General features: G+C 40.4%; 1 protein-coding gene across 1 annotated transcript in view; it reads right to left on the bottom strand.

The window, feature by feature from the left end:
- Positions 1 to 314: 314 nt before the first annotated feature.
- c8a (complement component 8, alpha polypeptide) overlaps positions 315 to 25,835 on the bottom strand; it is a 71,433-nt gene continuing 45,912 nt past the window's right edge. Inside the window, exons 8-11 of the mRNA XM_072274680.1 lie at positions 17,323 to 17,433; positions 14,574 to 14,737; positions 3,370 to 3,592; positions 315 to 891 (exon numbers count right to left, since the gene is read on the bottom strand). Coding sequence (XP_072130781.1) covers positions 743 to 891; positions 3,370 to 3,592; positions 14,574 to 14,737; positions 17,323 to 17,433 — 647 coding nt within the window. The 3' untranslated portion in view covers positions 315 to 742. The remainder of the gene's footprint in view (positions 892 to 3,369; positions 3,593 to 14,573; positions 14,738 to 17,322; positions 17,434 to 25,835) is intronic.

The following is a 25,835-nucleotide window of genomic DNA, read 5'->3' on the forward strand; positions in this document are numbered from 1 at the left end:
TGTTTTTCATCTCTGCTGGTTCTTTATTCCCGTCACGGGGCTTGTGACACTACTAACAGATTTCTAACTGGATTTGTACTCTGATTATTTTGAAAGCTCTAGTGTTACCTTACCCATTTGATCAGATTGTATAAAATATATGAAACTAAAATGATTTCAAGAACTAGAACTTGAGGAAACAGCAGAATAATCTGTAACCAACAGTAAAATGAAATCATTACCTGATTACTTCATTGACAACAACTTGTACTCTGATAATTTTTAAAGCTCTAGTGTTACTTTACTCATTTGATCAGAGTGTATAAAATATTAGAAACTAAGTATATTTTAAATGTTTATTTTTGACTGAAAATAACTGTTACAGATTTTTATTTGATGCTTCATTTTCCCATTATCTATTTATGATCTGAAGATAATAGATCTGACGTTAAGAGGTCCAATAGGTATCAAAATGCTGAGTTGAATATATTGATGAATCAGCTGGCAAATGTTGCCAAAGGATTGATATGATTCCTTTGGAATGGCATATTGAGATGCCATTAATTTCCACAAATCATTTTATGAGTATTTTTCAATGAATATAAATCCCTGTTCTGTTCTCCTGTCAACTTAAATGATTCAAATTATTGGATGAAGCCTGATACTCCTTGCATTAAAAAAGGAACAGTGAACTTCAAAATAGTACCCAATTAAATCAGAGTTTGAAAACAAATAACACAGACAGCCAAAAACTGGGGACATTTTAACAGCGTTGCGCCTGTGTGTCCTTCCCAAGACACATGGCACCACCATCTTTTGGGGATGGATGGTTGCAGCTCCGTGTCCGTTTCCTCGAGCCGCTTCTGCATGCAGACCATTGAGACCAACAGTTCCAACCCCCATCTGTGGGCCCTGTGAAAATAAAGGACATCACACTAAGATATTCTTCCACTAACCTGGGCTGACATTATATTCAACTGTTACCAAAAGAGCAGTGACTGTAAGCTCATTTTCAAAATAACAGCAGAATAATTGTGTTCTGTACTCTACAAACATGAATTTGATTTGTCATAGAATGACACCTAAAATGTTATTATTTAAAATGATTTCGAGAACTAAAACTTGAGAAAGCAGCAGAATAATTTGTAACTAACTGTAGAACAAAATCAGTACCCAATTACTTCATTGACAACAACTTGACACTTAAAATTTTATATTTAACATTTTAAAAGGCCACTTTGGATGGTCTTTTTAACTGGTGCATTCAGGTGTGCCTAATATTGGTAGCCTACTGAGTTCAGAGGCAGCTGGACAAATATAAACCATAAAAGTACAATTTGTCATTCTAGTCAATTTACTTCCCCACTATGCTCAATACCAGACAGCCACTAATACAGTTACACTGAAAGCATCAAGCTGTGTTACTACAATTTCCAGTTCCAGGCCCAGATTTGCTAAAATAAAAACTTCAAAAGCAAGTAAAATCAGAATTTTTACAACTTTTTTTTACAAATACGATTTGAAGCTGCTCACTTCAAGATATTTCAGAATGTAAGTTGTTTCTCTGGTGAACAATACTACAGACATCCCACCTCTCCCGGAAGTTCAGGGAGTCTCCCGCATATTGATAGTGGCTCCCTGACGCCTGGAAATTATATACAATATCCCAGAAATAGACTTTTTTGAGAAAGAGAGGGAGAGCGAGCATCTTGATTGGTCTCTCTTCGTGCTAAGAGTGGTCCCCTTCCACCGGGCTGCAAGGAAACAATATGATTTGGCGATATGAAACGATATGAGTCATCTGCACCTTTCCGCATTCCCTGTCACGCCCACTGTTGAATTTGAACGCACACGAGGTCATTACTCGCGCGTCATCCATGTGAGCGCGGGAAGGAGATCAACTCCTCGGGCTTGCAAATGACGGCCGGCTGAAAAGTATGTTTGCCATAACATCTCTGCCGGCATTCTGGATCAAAGTCAAGGCTGAATATCCTGAGATAGCCACGGAAGCACTGAAAACGTCACTTCCATTTCCAACATATGTCTGTGAACCGGGCTTTTCTGCAATGAATGCAATGAAAACTAAATCGTGGAATGGAGTGGATATAAGGAACCCCCTTCGAGTATCGCTGTCTCCCATCACCCTTCGATGGCACCGTCTTGTTGCTGGGAAACAAGCCCAGGGCTCCCGCTGATTCAGCGATATTGGTGTGTTGCAATGATTTTATATGTTCATACGAGGAAAATACGTGCTGTGTGTTTAATATCCAAACGTTACTTAAAATGTTATGATGCTATTGACTTATAATTGACTCATCACTATATTCATGCGAGGGAAATATGCGCTGTGTGTTTACTATTAATTTCGTTAGATAAACCCTTTTAGAAGCAAAATTTTGAGTGTATTAGCCACTTATAAGTGATTTACAGTTGACTTATCACCTATATTCTGGTCGCGATTAACACCCCCCCCCCGGTCCCCCCCTCCCGTCAGCCGGTCCGCAAGAATATTGTTAATATTAAACCAGTCTGCGGTGCAAAAAAGGTTGGGGACCCCTGCTAAGTAGACCTATCAGTTTTTTTCTGTGGGCGGGCTTTACAGTCGACCTCAAAAATAATGACAGTGTTGCTCGCTGCACTGTTTGCAACAGTGACTTTTCTATTGCCCATGGTGGGTTAAAACATAAAAGACATGTTAAGGTGAGTTTAACAGGTGTCATTCGTTCATTAGCATAGCTAACGTTATTTAAACTAGCTGGCTGGCTGCTGAGGAGCTACGCTATTGATGTCCTATGTGATGAGTCCAAACTCCCTGCAGACTTGCTTAAAGTTGTAGTAGAAAAAACATTATAACACAAGTACATATTTTAATGTTGCATTTTCTGCATATACTCAACTTGGTTTAGAGATTAGAGAAAATAACTAAACAAAGTATTACATAAACCCTTGGAGGTTGACGGGGGAGGGGGGGATCGGGGGATGGGGGTGCTACCTCCCTGAAATGAGATTTTGCAGGGTGGGATGTCTGATACTATTCATGTCTTTGGCTTTGAGTGCCATTGAAGATAGCAGCAGCAAGCTCCAACCCATACATTCAATGGTGCAACACACAATGATCATATAGTGTGCTTTTAACTACAAACCACAATCTCTAGCCCTCAAAATGTTTAAAGCAAAAATTAAGTAAGCAGTACAATGCATATCAAGAAAAGATTAAATTTTTGGCAATTCCAGAAACAGAATCCAAACCAAATTTATTATCACTGACATATGTTTTGGAATTTGTGGTTTGGTGGCAGTATTTATGTATTCAATAGAAGTACGGCAGATTTTTTAAAAAAATTGTTAACTGTTACAAGAAACCTGATAACAGCATGAACAGTTTCTTACCCCTTCGATTTGTTTCTTGACATGCTGTTCCTTCAAATCCAGGTTCACATACACAGATGCACTTATTGTTTAAAAGAAATGGATTTCCATTATGATAACATGGATGGCATCTGCAGGGGTGAAATTCAGTAAAGTACTCTTCTAGTGCTCTCCTTAAATGCTGTTGCTTACTGTTAACTGACTGAAGATTACTTCTGGCCACCAACTCATAAATGGGCCTGACCTAAAGAAAACGACAAAAATTATGAGATTCAAGTTGACCCATTTGAAAACTAAGCTTCTTAATTTACTGTTGATGCAGAGGAACAGCTACGGGATTGCTTCGAGTAGGTGGACTGAGCCATGTTAAAGACTCATCTGAGGATCTGAGTGAAAACACCACGGTTGTCACGGAGTTTATAAAAATAGTTGTAGATGAGCCTGTCCACACAAAATCTTTCAGTCTTCTCCAACCAGAAGCCCTGGATGAACCATGAGATCTGCAATCTGTTGAGGGCCAGATCAGAGGGATTCAAGTCTGGTGACCAAGTTACAAGAGATCTAGGTACGATCTCCAGAAAGCCATCCCACAGGTGAAGTGGCAATTCCAGACTAAGCTTGAATCAATGAAGGATGCTTGACAGTTGTGGCAAGGTTTGAATATTATGGAGACAAAAGGGCCTCGGTTCCAGATCAGCTGAATGCCTTCTGCATTTGCATTGACCATCAATACATGGAGGAATCACCACAAAGTTCCACAGCCCCAGATGACGCTGTGATTTCAATCTCTTCAATACCTTTAACCTCTCACTTTGGCAGTTTGAAGTACCCAGCTGCTTCAAGCAGGTTTCAATTATACCTACTTGAAGCAGCTTGAAGAATGTGGTAACCTACCTCAATGTCTATGGTCCAGTAGCACTTACATGCACAGCGATGAAGTGTCTTGAAAGGTTGTGATGAATCATATCAACTTCTGCCTGAGAAATGACTTGGACCCACTCCAATTAGGTGCATACATCAGGATGCTCTTTATTAAATACAGCTCAGCATTCAATACTATCATCCCCTCAAAACTAAACAATAAACTTCAAGACCTTGGCCTTAATACCTCCTTGTGCAATTGGATCCTCAATCTCCTTACTTGCAGAGCCCAGTCAGTTCGGATTGGCAACAACATCTCCTCCACAATACAGATGCACCACAATGCTGTGTACTTAGCCTCTTGCTCTGCTCACTTTACACTTATGACTATGTGGCTAGGTATAGCTATAATGCTATATTCAAGTTTACTAATGACACCACGGTGGGAGGCCAAATCAAAGGAGGTGATCAATCAGCATATAGGAGGGAGATTGAAAATCTCACCGAGTTGTGCCATACCAACAACCTCTAATTCAAGACCAAGAGCTGATTATTGACTTCAGGAGGAGGAAACCAGGGATCCATGAGCCAGTCCTCATCGAGGGATCAGAGGAGGAGAGCAACTTTAACTTCCTCTGTATTATCATCTCAGAGGTCCTGTCCTAGGCCCAGAACAACACCACCTCTACTTCCTTAGAAGTTTGCAATGACATCTAAAACTTTAACAAACTTCTATAGATGTATGCTGGAGAGTAACATGACTGCTGCTTCATAACCCGTTATGGAAACACCATTGTCCTTGAATGGAAAACTCTGCAAAAAGTAGTGATATGACCCAGTCCATCATGGGTTAAACCCTCCTCACTACTGAGAGCATCTACATGGAGTGTTGTTGCAGGAAAGCAGCATTCATCTTCAAAGAGCCCTACCACACAGGTCATGCTCTCTTCTCACTGCTGCCATCAGGAAGAAGGTACAGGAGCCTCAGGACTCACATCATCAGGTTCAGGAACAGTTATTACCCCTCAACCATCAGACTCCTGAACCAAAGGGGATAACTTCACTCAACTTCACTCGCTCCATCATTAAAATGTTACCACAACCTATGGACACACTTTCAAGGACTCTTCACATTGTGTTCTCAATATTTATTGCTTGCTGGCTTGCTTTGTTTGTTTGTTTGTTTGTTTTGTTTGTTTATTTATTTTTTGTTTTTTTCTTTCTTTTTCTATTTGCACAGTTTGTAGTCTTTTGCACACTGCTTGTATGCCCAGTTGGTGAGATCTTTCATTGATTCTATTACAGTTATTGGATTTCTTGACTATGCCCACAAGGAAATGAATTTCAGAGTGGTGCATGGTGACAAACAATTTACTTTGAACTTTGATTTAGAAACATAGAAACATAGAAAATAGGTGCAGGAGTAGGCCATTCGGCCCTTCGAGCCTGCACCGCCATTTATTATGATCATGGCTGATCATCCAACTCAGAACACCGCCCCAGCCTTCCCTCCATACCCCCTGACCCCCGTAGCCACAAGGGCCATATCTAACTCCCTCTTAAATATAGCCAATGAACTGGCCTCAACTGTTTCCTGTGGCAGAGAATTCCACAGATTCACCACTCTCTGTGTGAAGAAGTTTTTCCTAATCTCGGTCCTAAAAGGCTTCCCCTCTATCCTCAAACTGTGACCCCTCGTTCTGGACTTCCCCAACATCGGGAACAATCTTCCTGCATCTAGCCTGTCCAATCCCTTTAGGATCTTATATGTTTCAATCAGATCCCCCCTCAATCTTCTAAATTCCAACGAGTACAAGCCCAGTTCATCCATTCTTTCTTCATATGAAAGTCCTGCCATCCCAGGAATCAATCTGGTGAACCTTCTCTGTACTCCCTCTATGGCAAGGATGTCTTTCCTCAGATTAGGGGACCAAAACTGCACACAATACTCCAGGTGCGGTCTCACCAAGGCCTTGTACAACTGCAGTAGTACCTCCCTGCTCCTGTACTCAAATCCTCTCGCTATAAATGCCAGCATACCATTCGCCTTTTTCACCGCCTGCTGTACCTGCATGCCCACTTTCAATGACTGGTGTATAATGACACCCAGGTCACGTTGCACCTCCCCTTTTCCTAATCGGCCACCATTCAGATAATAATCTGTTTTCCTATTTTTGCCACCAAAGTGGATAACTTCACATTTATCCGCATTAAATTGCATCTGCCATGAATTTGCCCACTCACCCAACCTATCCAAGTCACCCTGCATCCTCTTAGCATCCTCCTCACAGCTAACACTGCCACCCAGCTTCGTGTCATCCGCAAACTTGGAGATGCTGCATTTAATTCCCTCATCCAAGTCATTAATATATATTGTAAACAACTGGGGTCCCAGCACTGAGCCTTGCGGTACCCCACTAGTCACCGCCTGCCATTCTGAAAAGGTCCCGTTTATTCCCACTCTTTGCTTCCTGTCTGCTAACCAACTCTCCACCCACACCAATACCTTACCCCCAATACCGTGTGCTTTAAGTTTGCACACTAATCTCCTGTGTGGGACCTTGTCAAAAGCCTTCTGAAAATCCAAATATACCACATCCACTGGTTCTCCCCTATCCACTCTACTAGTTACATCCTCAAAAAATTCTATGAGATTCGTCAGAGATGATTTTCCTTTCACAAATCCATGCTGACTTTGTCCGATCATTTCACCACTTTCCAAATGTGCTGTTATCACATCCTTGATAACTGACTCCAGCAGTTTCCCCACCACCGACGTTAGGCTAACCGGTCTATAATTCCCCGGTTTCTCTCTCCCTCCTTTTTTAAAAAGGGGAGTTACATTAGCCACCCTCCAATCCTCAGGAACTAGTCCAGAATCTAACGAGTTTTGAAAAATTATCACTAATGCATCCACTATTTCTTGGGCTACTTCCTTAAGCACCCTGGGATGCAGACCATCTGGCCCTGGGGATTTATCTGCCTTCAATCCCTTCAATTTACCTAACACCACTTGCCTACTAACATGTATTTCGCTCAGTTCCTCCATCTCACCGGACCCTCTGTCCCCTACTATTTCTGGAAGATTATTTATGTCCTCCTTAGTGAAGACAGAACCAAAGTAATTATTCAATTGGTCTGCCATGTCCTTGCTCCCCATAATCAACTCACCTGTTTCTGCCTGCAGGGGACCTACATTTGTCTTTACCAGTCTTTTCCTTTTTACATACCTATAAAAGCTTTTACAGTCCGTTTTTATGTTGCCTGCCAGTTTTCTCTCATAATCTTTTTTCCCCTTCCTAATTAAGCCCTTTGTCCTCCTCTGCTGAACTCTGAATTTCTCCCAGTCCTCAGGTGAGCCACTTTCTCTGGCTAATTTGTATACTGCTTCTTTGGAATTGATACTATCCCTAATTTCTCTTGTCAGCCACGGGTGCACTACCTTCCTTGATTTATTCTTTTGCCAAACTGGGATGAACATTTGTTGCAGTTCATCCATGCAACCTTTAAATGCTTGCCATTGCATATCCACCGTCAATCCTTTAAGTGTCATTTGCCAGTCTATCTTAACTAATTCACGTCTCATACCTTCAAAGTTACCCCTCTTTAAGTTCAGAACCTTTGTTTCTGAATTAACTCTGTCACTCTCCATCTTAATGAAGAATTCCACCATATTATGGTCACTCTTACCCAAGGGGCCTCTCACGACAAGATCGCTAATTAACCCTTCCTCATTGCTCAAAACCCAGTCCAGAATAGCCTGCTCCCTAGTCGGTTCCTCGACATGTTGGTTCAAAAAACCATCCCGCATACATTCCAAGAAGTCCTCTTCCTCAGCACCTTTACCAATTTGGTTCACCCAATCTACATGTAGATTGAAGTCACCCATTATAACTGCTGTTCCTTTATTGCACACATTTCTAATTTCCTGTTTAATACCATCTCCGACCTCACTACTACTGTTAGGTGGCCTGTACACAACTCCCACCAGCGTCTTCTGCCCCTTAGTGTTACGCAGCTCTACCCATATCGATTTTGTTTAAAAATATGTTAAAAAAATTGAAAATAAGACTAGTTAGAAATGGATTTGGCTCATTTAGCCTCTATTAAAGTATTATATAAATGTAAACTTATCATAAATTTCAAACAGAATATTATCACTGTCTACATCTCTTTGAAGTTTGTTAAGCAAGTGTCTTTACAGTCTTGGTAAAGTTTATTGTATTGCAAACATTTGAAAGATCCACTGAATGACCATAGAACAATAATAATTGACAGCACCAAAACTTTCTGTCTCTGAATGGTCCTTGATAAAGGTACTTAACTGCTCTAATATCTCTGCTTTATTACTAAATTTTGTTCTTATAAATTTGTATCCACACTTTCTTTAAAAAATACACAGATCTCAAACTTAACAAATCAGAAGAAGAGGCGAGCTGTGGTGATAGGGGATTCATTAGTGAAGGGAGCAGAAAGCAGGTTCTGTGGAGGAGAATGAGATCCCTGGTTGATATGTTACCTCCCGGGTGCCAGGGATCAGGGACATCTCAGATCGAGTCCTCAGCATTCTTAAATAAGAGGGTGAGCAGCCAGAGGTCATGGTCCATTGGAATATAGAGTGATGAGGTTCTTCAAAGAGAGGTACTAATTTAAGGAGTAGGACCTCCAGGATTGTGGCCTCAGGATTGCTACTCATGCCACATGCTAGTGAGGCTAGAAATAGGAAAATCATATAGTTTAACATATGACTGAAGTAGTGGTGTAGGGGGGAAGGTTTTAGATTTTTGGATCATTGGGCTCTCTTCCAGACAAGTGGGTCCAGTCCAGAAGAGACAGTTTGCACCTAAACTAGAGGGGGACTAATAACCTAGTGGGAAGGCTTACTAGAGTTGCACAGGAGGTGGGGGGAGACACTGTAATTTAAACCTGATTTGCATTTTTACATTTGTATTTACTCAGGAGATGACAGAGTTTAAAGAAGTGAGGCAAAGCAGCAGCGATGTCACAGACCCTATACAGATTGCAGAGGAGGAGGCATTTGCTGCCTTCAGGCGAATCAGGGTGGACAGATCCCCAGGGCCTGACAAGATATTCCCTCGGACCCTGCGGAGGCAAGTGCAGAAATTGCAGGGGCCCAAGCAGAGATACTTAAAATATCCTTAGCACCAGATGAGGTACCGGAGGATTGGAGGATGTCGTCTGCAATTTAAGAAGGGCTCCAAAAACAAATGAGGAAATTATAGGCCAGTGAGCCTAACATCAGTAGTGGGAAAGTTTTTGGAAGGCATCCTAAAGGACCAGATATATGACAAACATAAACCGATTAAGGATAGTCATCACAGCTTTGTAGGTCATGTCTAACCAATTTTATAGAGTTTTTTGAGGGAGTTACAAGGAGTGTTGATGAAGGTAAGGCAGTGGATGTTCTCCACATGGACTTTAGCGAGGCATTTGACAAGGTCCCACATGGGAGGTTGGTCAAAAGGGTTCAGTTGCTTGGCATTCAAGATGAGGTAGTAAATTGAATTAGACATTAGCATTGTGGGAGAAGCCAGAGAGTGGTAGTAGGTGGTTGTCTCTCTGACTGAAAGCCTGTGACTAGTAGAGTGCCGCAGGACTCGGTGTTGGGTCCATTGTTATTCGTCACCTCTATGAACGATCTGGATGATAATGTGGTTAACTTGATCAACAAACTTGCAGATGATTCCAAGACTGTGAGTGTAGTAGACAACAAGGAAGGTGATCAGAGATTGCAGCAGGATCTGGACCAGCTAGAAAATTGGGCTGAAAAATGGGAGACCATCCTAGTGTCTCCTCTGTGGCAATAAAATCTCCTGCCTGCCACCACACCCCCCCAACACTTTTGGATTGTCCCTCTGAACCTCAGAGCCAGTCACAGTACCAGAGACCTGACTACCGCTGCTAGACTCTGAATGAACACTCCACCCCACCCCCTCAACAAAATATATCCTTGGTCCATTAATTCACTCTATTAAGAAATTTTTCCTCTCCTCTTTCCTCACTTTGAGGTAACAGTTTTAAATTAATGCCCCATCATTGCTGACTTCAAAAGCTTATTATTTATGTCTGAATTTAATGCTTTGTAAAATCTCAAGATTTGAAGGTGACTTTATAAAACCCATTTTTCTTTTTAAAGATACGGAGTCCTATTCCTTGCTGTTTGACTTAACTCAACTGTTCCCGATTTTTGTAGATGCTATTGTCCACGCACCAGTCATTTTAAGATTGGATCACAGAATTTCTATTCCCAGAGATCCTGCCCTTTATTGTGTTTCAGAATCCTGCCTCGTTTTCTCACAGAGGATCCCAGCAACATCACTGTGCTCTTGGACCCTGCGATCTTTTGAAATATTTTGAAACACACTCAGAAATTTGGACGCAGTTTGTTGTGACTGTAGATCAAAAAGCCCCCCTCACTATTCTTAAGACTCCAATGCAGTATTCCTAAATCCCAAAATTAAAATATCCATCTTCCAGTGTTTCAAAATAATGGAATGACAACTAAAGGTACTAGACCATGAGAAACAGAAGTTCCCATAACACACCCAAACCAATATTTATTTCCACAGAAGCTACAGCATATGCCTCTATTTTGACTAAAAAAGCCCCTCATTCTTGTGGTAATTCCAACTTTATACATGTCACAATATGGGAGTCTAGTCACAAGCCAAACAGTTTTTTTGTACAGAGCTTTGTCGAGAAAGTGATCGTTCACTTTGTTAGCTACCTCAGAATCAGAATCCAGTTTAATATTACTGACGTATACCATGAAATTTGTTGTTTTGCGGCAGCAGTACAATGCAATACATAACAGTAAAAATATATAAATTAAAATAAGAAATATACTGTATATTAAAACGTTAAATTAAATAAGTATTGTAGTGAAAAAAGACAGCAAAATTAAAGAAAGTAATATTGAGGTCATGTACATCGGTTCATTGTCCATTCAGAAGTCTGATGGCGGTGGGGAAGAAGCTGTTCCTGAAACGTTGAGTGTGTGTTTTCAGGCTCCGTGCCTTCTCATTGACATCAGTAATGAAAAGAAGGCATGTCTTACATGATGGAAGTCGGTAATGATGGCTTCTCCCTTTTTGAGGCATCATGTGTTGAAGATGTTCTCAGTGCTGGGGAGGCTAGTGCCCATAATGGAGCCGGCTAAGTTTATCATTTTCTGCAACTTTTCTCAATCCTGTGCAGTAGCCTTTCCATGGTACAGCTTTAGAAATTTGCAAGAGGCTCCTCACTCCTTTAGATATAGCTGCTGTTGAGCCTTCTTTGTAATTACATTAATATTTTATGCTCAGGATAGTTCTTCAGAAATGTTGACACCCAGGAACCTGAAACTTCTCACCCTTTCCACTGCTGATCCCTCAATGACGAATAGTGCGTGTTCCCTCGACTTCCCCTTCTTGAAATCCACAATCAATTCCTTGGTCTTACTAACATTAAGTACGAGGTTGTTATTGAAACACCACTCAGCCAGCTGATCTTTCTCACTCCTGTACACCTCTTCATCATCATCATAAATTCTGCCAACAATAGTTGTGTCATTGGCAAATTTACAGATGGTATTTGAGCTGGGTCCAGCCATACAGTCAGGGATGTAGAAAGAGTAGAGCAGGGGACTAAGCATGCATCCTTGAATTGCACCAGTGTTGGATGTCATCAAAGAGGAGAAGTTATTTCTGATCCATACTGATGGCGGTCTCCCAATTAGAAGTCAAGGATCCAATTGCAGAGGGAGGTACAGAGGCCCAGGTTTTGGCTGAGTAGAGTGCTAGTGAGATAACATCTGCTGTAGACCTATTATGGCAATAGGCAAATTGCAACGGGCCCAGGTCCTTGCTTAGGTAGGAGTTGATTCTGGCCATGACCAACCCCTCAATGCACCTCATCACAGTAGGTGTGAGTGCAACTGGATGATAGTCGTTGAGGCAGATTACCTTGCTCTTAGACCATTAGATAATAAGACGTATGAGCAGGATTATGCCATTCAGCCCTTTGAGTCTGTCCACCATTTGGTCATGGCTGATTCATTTCTCTCTCAACCCTGTTCTCCTGTCTTCTCCCTGTAACCTTTCACACCCTGATTTATTAAGAATCTATCAACCTCTGCCTTAAATACACTCAGTAATCTGCCTCCACAGTCACCTGTGGCAATGAATTCCTCATCTCCATTCGAAATGGACGTCCCTCTATTTTGAAGCTGTCCTTCTGATACTAAACTCCCCCACTATAGGAAACATCCTCTCCACATCTACTCTATCCAGGCCTTTCAACATTCATTGCATTTCAATGAAATCCCCTCCCTCCCACCATTCTTCTAAATTCCAGTGAGTACAGGTCCAGGGCCATCAAATGCTTCACATATGATAAACCTTTCCTTCCCAGAATCATTTCATGAACCGTCATCAAACCATCTCCAATGTCAGCACGTCCTTTCTTTGATAAGGGGCCCAAAACTGCTCATGATACTGCAAGTGAGGCCTCAGGAGTGCCTTATAATGCTTCAGCATTACATCTTTGTTTTTATATTATAATCCTCTGAAAATGAATAATAACATTGCATTTGCCTTCCTCACCATTAAATTTTAGGCAATCCAGCACAAGGACTCCCAAGTCCCTTTGCACTTCGGAGTTTTGAATTTTCTTCCTGTTTAGAAAATAGTTTCCACTTTTACTTCTTCCACCAAAGTGCACAACCATATACTTCCTGATACTGTATTTCATCCACTGCTTCTTTGTTAATTCTCCTTACAGTTTATGTCCTTGTATAGCCTCCCTGCTCTCTTGGGCATTGGATTGATTTTCACCCTTTTGAAGCAGGTGTTGATTGATATTGTCCTTGAACACTCCCACCAGATGGCTGGCACAAGGTTTCAGTGCTCTACCAAGTACATCATCAGGGCCTCATGCCTAGTATAGGTTCACCCTCTCAAAAGATGTTCTGAAATTGGTCTCCGAGACATAGATCACAGGATCATCAGATGCTGCAAGGATTTGCACAGCTGTAGCTTTATTCTCTCTTTCAAAGTGTGCATAAAAAGTGTTGAGCTCATCTTGGCGTGAAACATCACAACCATTCATGATGATAGGTTTTGCCACGTAGGAAGTAATCGCCTGTAAACCCTGCCAGAGCTGACGTACATCTGGTTACATTTCTAACTTCAATCTGAATTGTTTTTTTTTACTCTTAAAATATCCTTGCATACGTTGTAACAGGAGCTTCTTGTATAGTTCTGGGTTACTGGTCTTGAATGCCACAGGTCTAGCTGTCAGTAAACTATGAATCTCTTGGTTCATCCATGGCATTTGGTTTGGATATGTTCTCAAAGGCACACACTCATGCATACAAGATCAGAAATAATCCAGACCATAGATTAGAATTTACTTTCTGTCCCCTTAGATGCTAACTGACTTGAATGTTGAAGTCACAGAGTTAAGCAGCTTAGAGAAAGGCCCTTTGGCCCAGATTGTCCATACTACCCATCAAAATCCAACAGATAAAACATAGTCTGACATTTTCCGTAGACATTCTGAGGAGGTTGCATCAAGTACGTTGCAGTGAGCAGGCCAGTATTAAATAGTATTCACTGTGGCTTCATGTAAGGAAAAAAATCCAACTCCATTATGAAGTTTTTAGAGACGGGGCTTAATCTTATACTTGATTTTTCAAATCAGGTTGTTTAACTTGAGTCTCAACTTCAATTATTATTTCCCTTTCTCTGTCATAACCATTGTCTGGTCAGCTTTGTTAAAGGTTTTCCTATGGGTTTACTACCTTTATAAATATTTGTTTCAAGGTCATTATGACAGCTGCCTGTCTCATTGTTATAGATCAACCTTGGTTATATTTATCTTCGTTGCTGCTGGGCATGCAAAACCACCTTCTTTCTCATAGGATCTAAACAAGAGCAAGTTCTCTTAACGTGTTTCTCTGAGGAATAGTGTAAATGTAATAACTAGAATTGTGCCCTTGATCTGCCTCTCTCAAAGGCATTTCTTCATGTTCTGATTTTATTTTCAATGCTCCAGGGCTGTTTAGTGGAAAATTCTCTTCTCTTCTATTGACATCATTGTTTCAACTTTTCTCTCTTCCAGTTATCTAGAGGTGTAAGTGTTTCGGCTGCATTTAAAATAAATCCTCAGATGTGGTTCACTGATCCTCAGTACTTCAAAATGCCAACTTAACTATTCTTTTCAGTTTTTAGGCTTGGGCATGGTATATTGATTTATTTAATTGCCTGAGATTACAATTAGATATTATAATTGTCCTTAAATGCCAAATTAATTATGTGAAGTAGAACACAGATATGTACGTTGCTTCCATAACAACATTTTACCTCAAAATCAATGATTGCTGGGATATATTTCAAGGATTTACCCCAGCGTCGATACATTTTGGCATCTGGTATTTCTCCACCTAACAGTCCTGCAATTGATTTAGGGTCTCCTCCTTGTACACGTGGAATAATATCTTCTATCAATGTTCTTGAACTGCCTGAAGCTAAAATAATAATTCAAAAATTATTACCCTTTTACAGACTATATCATACATTGTACTGAATATAAGTAGCATGAAATTAATGCACCAAATGCAAATATTAATTTGAATATTATTTCAAATTAAGTCATGGAATTCTGACCATGATCAGGTAGACACTCCCTTTCACAGAGTTCAGTTTATTAGTTTTTTTCTTCCTTTGCCTTGGTCATTGTTGTACTTCAAGTTTTAAGTTCTTGAGCAAATAAATTATTGCATGATTGGAGAATAGAACAATATTCCAAATTTCAGCACTTGACATCTGGCCACATGCAATAATTGAGTCTGCACTGCAGTGTCCATTTATCTTATGTCAACAGATTGTGCTGTGTACCCTAGATTGATAAAATTGTTCGACGTGTAAGGAAATTAACAGATAAGTGCAAGCTTCTGCTGGGAAACTGAATTTTAAATGCTGTTTTGTTCTAAGTTTTCCGTGTCAGGCCCATGCTCTTGCACACCTGGTTCAGAAACCTGAAGGTCTTTAAGCTGGGGCAAATGGAAATAATTATTCTCACTATAATACTACTTAAAGTGAAGCACTTCTGACATATTTAAGGACTTAACAAGGAAGGATTCAATAATTTGAATGTAAAATAAGTTTAAGTTTCTGATCCAGATGTCAAAGAGCAGGGGCCCAACACAGAAAACTTGGGAAAAAATGCCAATAAAACTTCAGTCTTCCAGCAGAAGCATGCACTTGTAAAATATTGCCAATTGCAGAAAACATCACATTCATAATATTTGGCAATCAACAAACTATTTGAACTTCCTCAAGAGAGCCACAACCACAGTGTATGCATTTGGTGGATTAATGACAGAAAAACAATTTTGAAAGCATAATTATTATCAACAGGTATTATTAAAACATAGAGTTATAGAATCACAGAACACTACAGCAAAGAAACAGGCCTTTTGGCCCATCTAGCCCATGCCAAACTATTAATCCACTTAGTCCCATCAACCCGCACCTGGTCCATATGCCTCCCATCCACGTACCTATCCAAATTTCTCCTAAATGTTGAAATCAAGTCCATATCCACACTTCCACTGGCTGCTCATTCCACACTCTCATCACCCTCTGAGTGAAAAAGGTCCCTTTAAACATTTCACCTTTCATCCTTCACCCATGACCTCTAGTTCTAGTCTCACCCAACCTCAGTGGAAAGAGCCTGTTTGCATTTACTCTAGTGATAACCCTCATAATTTGTAAACCTCTATGAAATCTTCCCTCATACTCCTTCGCTCTAGGAATAAAGTCCTAACCTATACGTACACTGTTTTCCAGCAATTCAGATCCTCAAGTCCTGGCAAGAGCTTTGCAAATTTCTTCAGCACTCTTTCAATCTTATTGACTCCAGACTCAATAGCTTTAACATTTGTGTAACTCCATTAGTTTTACAATCACCTTTTACTGTAGGCAAGAGGAGGTAACTCTTGCAGGAAGTACTTTCTCATGGTTTTACTTTGGTGTTACTGATTCCATAGTTATTACTGTAGACATGAAGCTACCTTACAGAAATGTTGATCTCGCATCATGAATTAATTCTATGGCAAAATATACTTGAAGGAACCATTACGTAACCTAAAATAATATCTCTAAGCATTTGGTGTTATCTGTGATTCTACATTTACTAATTAGACGGTATTTCCTGACACTGGCTATATTTCCTTTGGAGGTTGAGGAGAATTGGTATGTCACCAAATACTCCAGGAAGTTTCTACAGTTGTACTGTGGAGAGCATTGTAACTGATTGCATCGCCATCTGGTATGGAGGGCGAACTGCACAGGATTGGAAAAGCTGCAGAGGGTTGCAAACTCAGCCAAGCTCCATCATGGGCATTAGCATTTCCAGTATCAAGGATATCTTCAAAAGACAATGCTCAAAAAGGTGCATGCATCATTAAAGGCGCCCATCACCCAGGACATCTCTTCTCATTGCTACCATCAAGGAGCTTGAAGACACACACTCAATGCTTTAGAAAAAGTTTCTTCTCCTCTGCCATCAAATTTCTGAAAGGACAATGAACCAAACCGAGAACACTACCTCACCTATTTTTGCTCTCTTTTTGCACTACTTCTTTAATTTAATTATATCGCCTATTGTAATTTATAGTTTATTTATTTATTGCACTGTACTGCTGACACAAAACAACAAATTTCATTACATACATCAGTGATAATAAAACTGATTCTGATTCATGTGGTGTCTCCTCTTCTATACTTCATGACTCTAAAACTATCATAACCAGAGAGAGTGCAAAGTAGGAGCTTTTCATGATAACTGCAGTAGAACTTATTGAAACCGCCACTACTTTTGTCAAAAGTTCAAATCTTAAAACCAGATTGATAACAGTGACCAGGGATAACTCAACAAGTATTTCTTGTTTCAACAGCAATTTAGTACAATATGCTCCCTAATTAAGTACAAATTCTCAATTTGTGTATTTTGCTTTGTAATTTTAATACATTTATGTATTAAATAACATAACTCCACATATATTAAAACCAGACAGCAATTATGTCTACTAAATCTAGGCTTACTTACATGCTTCATAGTTTTTTATCTTCTTACAAGCTTCAAACTTAACAGATAAAATGTCCATCACTATTCCCAGTGATCCTGAAAAACAATGTCCAACATCTTGCGCAGAAACACCTTTAAGTAAATAAGAGAACAGGTATTTAAATAGAATTTCATTCAAGTCATACTGCAAACTTATTTTCACATAGTATTCAAGAGGAAGTAAAAGTTTTAAAGAGGTCTGGAACATTTACTAAAATTATATGAAATCGTTCTTTCATATTTTACATTATACTATGCAAATACACTAGTGTATCAGGAAAGCTCTATTATAAAGTTCTCAATTTTGCTAATTTTTTGATATATCTAAATTTTGCTCCAACTCTTTGCCAATGTTTCTACCTAGCATAGTGCATTAGAAACATAGAAAACGAGTCTTCACTCAGTGACTCAAAGTAAGAATAAATAGAATAAAGAGACAAGCAGCAAAAAGAAGCTAAACTGAGACAGAGAAAGAGAGAGAGATTTTAGTGAGGGATTAAGCAAGGAGAATTAGGAAGCAGCAAGGAAGTAATTAAGAGCCAAGAAGATCTTCAGACAAATGAAAAAAAAACAGGATAGTATAATGGAAGATGAAACAAGAGAGGGGTAATAAAATGAAAGAGAGCAGTACTCTGAATAACTATTTTTTATTGATTTGCTTTCAACATACTGTTACTGGCAAGAGTATATTGATCATTCCTGATTTCTCTTGAACTGAGTGGCAGACTTATAGGGGCAATTTCCAGGGGCATCTAAAAGTGTATCATTAAGCTATGGGCTTAAATGACACTTGTACCAGATTTCCACAAAGATGGACACAAATGTTAGACCATAAGACCATAAGACAAAGGAGAAGTAGGCCATTCAGCCCATCGAGTCTGCTCCGCCTTTTTATCATGAGCTGAACCATTCTCCTATTTAGTCCCACTCCCCCGCCTTATCACAATAACCTTTGATGCCCTGGCTACTCAGATACCTATCAATCTCTGCCTTAAATACACCCAATGATGTGGCCTCCACTGCTGCCTGTGGCAACAGATTCCATAGATTCACCACCCTCTGGCTAAAAAAACTTCTTCACATTTCTGTTCTGAATGGGTGCCCTTCAATCCTTAAGTCATGCCCTCTCGTACTAGACTCCCCCATCATGGGAAACAACTTTGCCACATCCACTCTGTCCATGCCTTTTAACATTCGAAATGTTTTTATGAGGTCTCCCCTCATTCTTCTAAACTCCAAGGAACACAGTCCAAGAGCGGACAAACGTTCCTCATATGTTAACCCTCTCATTCCCGGAATCATTCTAGTGAATCTTCTCTGTACCCTCTCCAATGTCAGCACATCCTTTCTTAAATAAGGAGACCAAAACTGCCCACAGTACTCCAAGTGAGGTCTCACCAGTGCCTTATAGAGCCTTAACATCACATCCCTGCTCCTATACTCTATTCCTCTAGAAATGAATGCCAACATTGCATTCGCCTTCTTCACTACCGACTCAACCTGGAGGTTCACTTTAAGGGTATCCTGTACGAGGATTCCCAAGTCCCGTTGCATCTCAGAACTTTGAATTCTTTCTCCATTTAAATAATAGTCTGCCCGTTTATTTTTTCTGCCAAAGTGCATAACCATACACTTTCCAACATTGTATTTCATTTGCCACTTCTCTGCCCATTCTTCCAATCTATCCACGTCTCCTTGCAGACTCTCCGTTTCCTCAGCGCTACTGGCCCCTCCACCTATCTTCGTATCATCAGCAAACTTAGCCACAAAGCCATCTATTCCATAGTCCAAATCGTTGATGTACAATGTAAAAAGAAGTGGCCCCAACACTGATCCCTGTGGAACACCACTGGTAACTGGCAGCCAACCAGAATAGGATCCCTTTATTCCCACTCTCTGTTTCCTGCCAATCAGCCAACGCTTTATCCACGTATGTAACTTTCCCGTAATTCCATGGGCTCTTATCTTGTTAAGTATTCTCATGTGTGGCACCTTGTCAAAGGCCTTCTGAAAATCCAAATATACAACATCCACTGCATCTCCCTTGTCTAGCCTACTGGTAATTTCCTCAAAAAATTGTAATAGGTTTGTCAGGCAGGATTTTCCTTTAAGGAATCCATGCTGAGTTCTGCCTATCTTGTCATATGCCTCCAGGTACTCTGTAACCTCATTCTTGACAATCGACCCCAACAACTTCCCAACACCGATGTCAAGCTAACAGGTCTATAATTTCCTTTTTGCTTCCTTGCCCCCTTCTTACATAACGGAGTGACATCTGCAATCTTCCAGTCTTCTGGAACCATGCCAGAATCTATCGACTTTTGAAAGATCATCGCTAATGCCTCCGCAATCTCCACAGCTACTTCCTTCAGAACACGAGGGTGCATTCCATCTGGTCCAGGAGATTTATCTACCTTTAGCCTATTCAGCTTCCTGAGTAGCTTCTCTGTCGTAATTGTGACTGCGCACACTTCTCTTCCCTGACACCCTTGAGTGTCTGGTGTACTGCAGATGACTTCCTCAGTGAAGACTGATGCAAAATACTCGTTCAGTTCCTCTGCCATCTCCTTATCTCCCATTACAATTTCTCCAGCATCATTTTCTATCGGTCCTATATCTACTCTCACCTGTCTTTTACTCTTTATATACTTGAAAAAGCTTTTAGTATCCTCTTTGATATTATTTGCTAGCTTCCTTTCATAGTTAATCTTTTCTCTCTTAATGACCTTCTTGGTTTCCCTTTGTAAGGTTTTAAAAACTTCCCAATCCTCTGTCTTCCCACTAATTTTTGCTTCCTTGTATGTCCTCTCCTTTGCTTTAACTTTGGCTCTGACATCTCTTGTCAACTACGGTTGCATCCTTTTCCACTCGAAAATTTCTTCTTTTTTGGAATATACCTGTCTTGCACATTCCTCATTTCTCGCATAAACTCCAGCCACTGCTGCTCTGCTGTCTTTCCTGCCAGTGTCCCTTTCCAGTCAACTTTGGCCAGTTCCTCTCTCATGCCACTGTAATTTCCTTTACTCCACTGAAATACCGACACATCAGATTTCGGTTTCTCTTTTTCTAATTTCACAGTGTATTCAATCAGGTTATGATCACTGCCTCCTAAGGGTTCCTTCACCTCAATCTCTCTAATCACCTCCGGTTCATTACACAATACCCAATCCAGTACAGCCGATCCCCTAGTGAGCTCAACAACAAGCTGTTCTAAAAAGCCATCTCACAGACATTCTACAAATTCTCTCTCTTGAGATCCAGTGTTGACCTGATTTTCCCAATCTACTCGCATGTTAAAATCCCCCACAATTATCATAACACTGCGCTTCTGACAAGCCTTATCTATCTCCAGTTGTAATTTGTAGTCCACATCTCTGCAGCTGTTTGGAGGCCTATAAATAACTGCCATCAGGGTCCTTTTACCCCTGCTATTCCTTAGCTCAACCCATAAAGATTCTGCACCTTCCGATCCTATCACCTCTTTCTAATGATTTAATATCATTTCTTACCAATAAAGCCACGCCTCCCCCTCTGCCTACCTTCCTATCCTTCTGATACACCGTGTACCCTTGAACGTTCAGCTCCCAGAGACATGCATCCTTTAGCCAGGTCTTAGTGATGGCCACAATATCATACCTGCCAATCTGTAGCTGTACAACAAGATCATCCACCTTATTTCTTATGCTGCGTGCATTTAAGTACAACACCTTAAGACCAGTATTTGATACTTTTCGCTTTGATTTCACTTGCAACTTTATTGCACTGCAACTCATCCCAATGGCTACAAATTACTCACCTGCTTGTCTTTCCTGACATCTTTACTGCTCACTATCTTAGATTTACTCCTGTTTTCTGCTCTATCATTCTGGTTCCCACCCCCCTGCCAGATTAGTTTAAACCCTCCCTAACAGCTCTATTAAACTTTCCCGCCAGGATATTGGTCCCCTTCGGGTTCAGGTGTAACCTGTCCTTTTTGAACAGGTCATACTTCCCCCATGTTACTAGAATCTAAAGGGACAATGAGTGTAAGGGCACTTGATCTAAATGCCCATAGTATTCAAAAGAAGGTCAGTGAATTTGCAGTAGAAATCAGTGGAAAGGAATATGATTTAGAGGCTATTGCAGAGACGTGGTTGCTGGGTGGAGATGATTGGGAATTCAGGGTGCCATGGTAGTCTAGTGGTTAGTTCAGGGCGTCAGAAGTTCAGAGTTCAATCTCAGCAGCGTCTGTAAGGAGTCTGTATGGGTCCTCCCTGTGAAATGCATGGCACTGATTCTTCAGACTTCGGCAAAAACATGTCCCACTAAGAAAAGTGTTAATTCTGTTGAAAATGAATAACATTTTCTTATTTAAAATAAACAGGGTTGATCATCTGAGGGTCTTTTGCACAAATGCAACATTTTTTCATATCGCAAACAACAGGAATTCTGCAGATGCTGGAAATTCAAGTAACACACATCAAGGTTGCTGGTGAACGCAGCAGGCCAGGCAGCATCTCTAGGAAGAGGTACAGTCGACGTTTCAGGCCGAGACCCTTCGTCAGGACCAACTGAAGGAAGAGTGAGTAAGAGATTTGAAAGTGGGAGGGGGAGGGGAGATCCAAAATGATAGGAGAAGACAGGAGGGGGAGGGATAGAGCCAAGAGCTGGACAGGTGATTGGCAAAGGGGATATGAGAGGATCATGGGACAGGAGGCCTAGGGAGAAAGATAGGGGGGGTGGGGAACCCAGAGGATGGGCAAGGGGTATAGTCAGAGGGACAGAGGGAGAAAAAGGAGAGTGAGAGAAAGAATGTGTGTATAAAAATAAGTAACAGATGGGGTACGAGGGGGAGGTGGGACATTAACGGAAGTTAGAGAAGTCAATGTTCATGCCATCAGGTTGGAGGCTACCCAGACGGAATATAAGGTGTTGTTCCTCCAACCTGAGTGTGGCTTCATCTTTACAGTAGAGGAGGCCGTGGATAGACATGTCAGAATGGGAATGGAATGTGGAATTAAAATGTGTGGCCACTGGGAGATCCTGCTTTCTCTAGCGGACAGAGCGTAGGTGTTCAGCAAAGTGGTCTCCCAGTCTGTGTCGGGTCTCGCCAATATATAGAAGGCCACATCGGGAGCACAGGACGCAGTATATCACCCCAGCCGACTCACGGGTGAAGTGTTGCCTCACCTGGAAGGACTGTCTGGGGCCCTGAATAGTGGTAAGGGAGGAAATGTAAGGGCATGTGTAGCACTTGTTCCGCTTACAAGGATAAGTGCCAGGAGGGCACTTATTAACTTCCGCTAATGCCCCACCTCCCCCTCGTACTCCATCCGTTATTTATTTTTATAGACACATTCTTTCTCTCTCTCCTTTTTCTCCCTCTGTCCCTCTGACTATATCCCTTGCCCATCCTCTGGGTTTTCCCCCCCTCCCCCTTTTCCTTCTCCCTGGATCTCCTGTCCCATGATCCTCTCGTATCCCCTTTTGCCTATCACCTGTCCAGCTCTTGGCTCCATCCCTCCCCCTCCTGTCTTCTCCTATCATTTTGGATCTCCCCCTCCCCCTCCAACTTTCAAATCCCTTACTCACTCTTCCTTCAGTTAGTCCTGACGAAGGGTCTCAGCCTGAAATGTCGACTGCACCTCTTCCTAGAGATGCTGCCTGACCTGCTGCGTTCACCAGCAACTTTGATTTTTCCATATGTTTATTTTTAATTTTATAAATTATATGATTATGTAATAGGCCAGTACCCACAAAATCAGTTGTCCTCAGACAAAAGATTATCATTTTAATTTGATAAATAAGTGTGAAAAAATCATTTAAAATGTATAATATATATGCCAGATGAAAGAGTAGGGTGAAAAACCTCTTTAAAACTAAAAGCAGTGAATTGTCAACAATATTTACTCTTATTTTGTGGTTGCTCAAAATGTGTCCCAGGTTTTTGTCAGCACCATCAGATATTTTTTAAAAAAGCAATAAACTCAGGCAACCATATGGTCAACTATATTCCTGAGGACCCCCCCCCCCCCTTTCCACCCTCCACATTTGCTAAATGCAACAAGGTCAAACAAGCTCCTGTAAGTTCACTATTTTTTTCAATAATTTTTACATATTTATTGATGTTGCTACTGTCACAACCATGATGTGTCAACACTGTCTCTTTTGTATAGAAAGAATTATTTTAAATTATGACATAAATTTATGCATTTTAATTCGAGGCCAGAGGCAGCCAGCAACAGAGGGAAAACAAGATGGCTCCTGTATACAGCTCACGCATGTCATGTAAAAAAGTGTGTTTTTGTCACTACTGTCAAGTTTTCTTTCTGACGGTGGTGACACATGGTTTGATGCTGTTGACAAAAACATCCAAGTCATCTTCAGTGGAGGCTTGAATATAATTTATGATCACAATAAATAGTAATATGGTTTGTAATGTTTTATTAACCTCCTTATTTATAATATATATATTTTCCCCTTTATTTCTTCCACACACAGGCCTACAATATTTCCTTACTATATGTGTCCCCAGTGACTAAAACCATAAATGAATTTAGTTGCACCATTGCATAATCATTTTATAAAATTTCACCAAATTAAACATAATTAAATTCATAGTAATTTTGCACAATTTCATAGTAATTCCATTGAATTCTGACCTTCCTTTTATGTATTTTAGGAAGTTATGGCTAGGCAGCAGCTATCCGTGGAGGAACGAAGGAGAAGAAACAGGGAATAGCAAAAAAAGCAGAGAGAGAAAATATATAGTGAGCCAGGGTTAAAGGAGGAATACCTGAGAAAGGAAAAGCAAAGATGGAAGAAGAGAGTAGAGGATGGGAAGATAAAAACTATCAGTGATTTGAATGAAAGGGAAAAGAGGAGTAAGAGAAAAGCGTGGAAACGTGGACAGCAAGAGCCAAGAGAGCGTAAGAGAAACGGCCCAGAATGCCCAGGAACTCCCCCGGATAGTCTATTAGATCAGACTATGCAGAAGAGAGCTCGCAATAGGCAGTCTATAGCAGGGGAAAGGGAAAGAAAGAAAACAAGAGTAAGATACTTGAGAGATATGAAAGCTTTGAAGAATAAACTTCAAGAGATAATAAAAGGTAGGAACAAACTGAAAAAGCATTGGCGACAACAGCAAACTAGAAATATGACAGATACATCTGCTGGTGTCATTAACTGTGGAGATTGGCTTGCAGTCATTTATGACCAGAATTGGTGGTTAGCAAAGGCTGTCACTGTGGATGCTCATCACCAAGATGTTCAAGTGGAGTTTTTCCACCCTGATGGGCCCAACACGTGCTTCCATCCAAAACCGGGTTCGTACCAGTTGAAGATATTCTGGTCAAACTGATGGAGCCATCATCACCGGGTTGTGCAGGCAGGACGAGGGAGATCTACCACCAGTCTGCTTCATAGAGGAGGAGCATATTAATCGTCTACTTCCTGATAAAGCTGACTGAAAGTTTTCAAAGATTTTCAAGCCCAGAAATGGATGGATTTTTTTTTAGTTCCTGATGTTCATGCTTAAACTTTGCAGTTGTACTGTAGTTTTTATTTTGCTGTTTACTATTGTTGTTGTTATTTGCAGAAGGATAAAATGTACATGACAAATTGTTAAATAAATTTGTTAAGCGAGGAAGCATTGACTTGAGTGGTGAAAAGATTGGAATTGTTTGTTGTAATTAGGCCACTGCCACCACCGTCAGGTCTCAGTCACCACCATCAGATGGAACTTTCTTTGTTTTAAATTAATATGCTTACAATCTGTTCCCCAAAACAGTTGATTTATTAAAGTAATTGTCTCTTTAAAATTAAAAATGTGTTTATGTCCAAAATTGTTATTTTGTATATTTAATACTAATGATAAAAGTTGCATGATGTAAGAGTTCTTAAAGGAGTATGCGTGAAATGGTATAAAAAATGAACAAATGTGAATATTCAACATTTAACAGCATATATGTGTACCTATGGTGTAGACACAATGATTTAAAAGCTCTAAATCTATATAAGACTAAATAAATAGGATTAATTAGCTTTTTATTGTGTCTAACTGTGTTGACAAAAACTAAGTAATGACAGGAAAAACACGTATTTAATGAAAAAATTACAAAATTAGGTTGCACTGAAATATTGCTTGATTGCTGAGACCTTGTTCTATAAACATGTAAGTTTAGATTTCTTAACAGTTAAATTTTTTCTTTTCAAAATTAAAACCTGTTTTATCCAAATTCTGAAGAATCAGTGATGGGTTTTCTCTAAATTCTGCAGTTTACTCTCACAGTACAAAGGTGTATCGGTTAGGTTAAATGGTCACTGAAAGTGGTCCTGTGATTAGGTTAGGCTTGAATCAGGGGGTACTGGGCTAGAAGGACTGCAGAGACCTATTCCACACTGTATCTCCAAATAAATAAATAATCAAGGGTATCAGCTACTGTGCAAGAATGGGTAGGAAGTGAAGGGAGATGGGGTAGTGTTCTTAATTAAGGATGACATCAGGGCTGTAGAGA

This window comes from Mobula birostris, chromosome 12 (genome assembly GCF_030028105.1).
Source record: "Mobula birostris isolate sMobBir1 chromosome 12, sMobBir1.hap1, whole genome shotgun sequence".
NCBI classification, from domain to species: Eukaryota; Metazoa; Chordata; class Chondrichthyes; order Myliobatiformes; family Myliobatidae; genus Mobula; species Mobula birostris.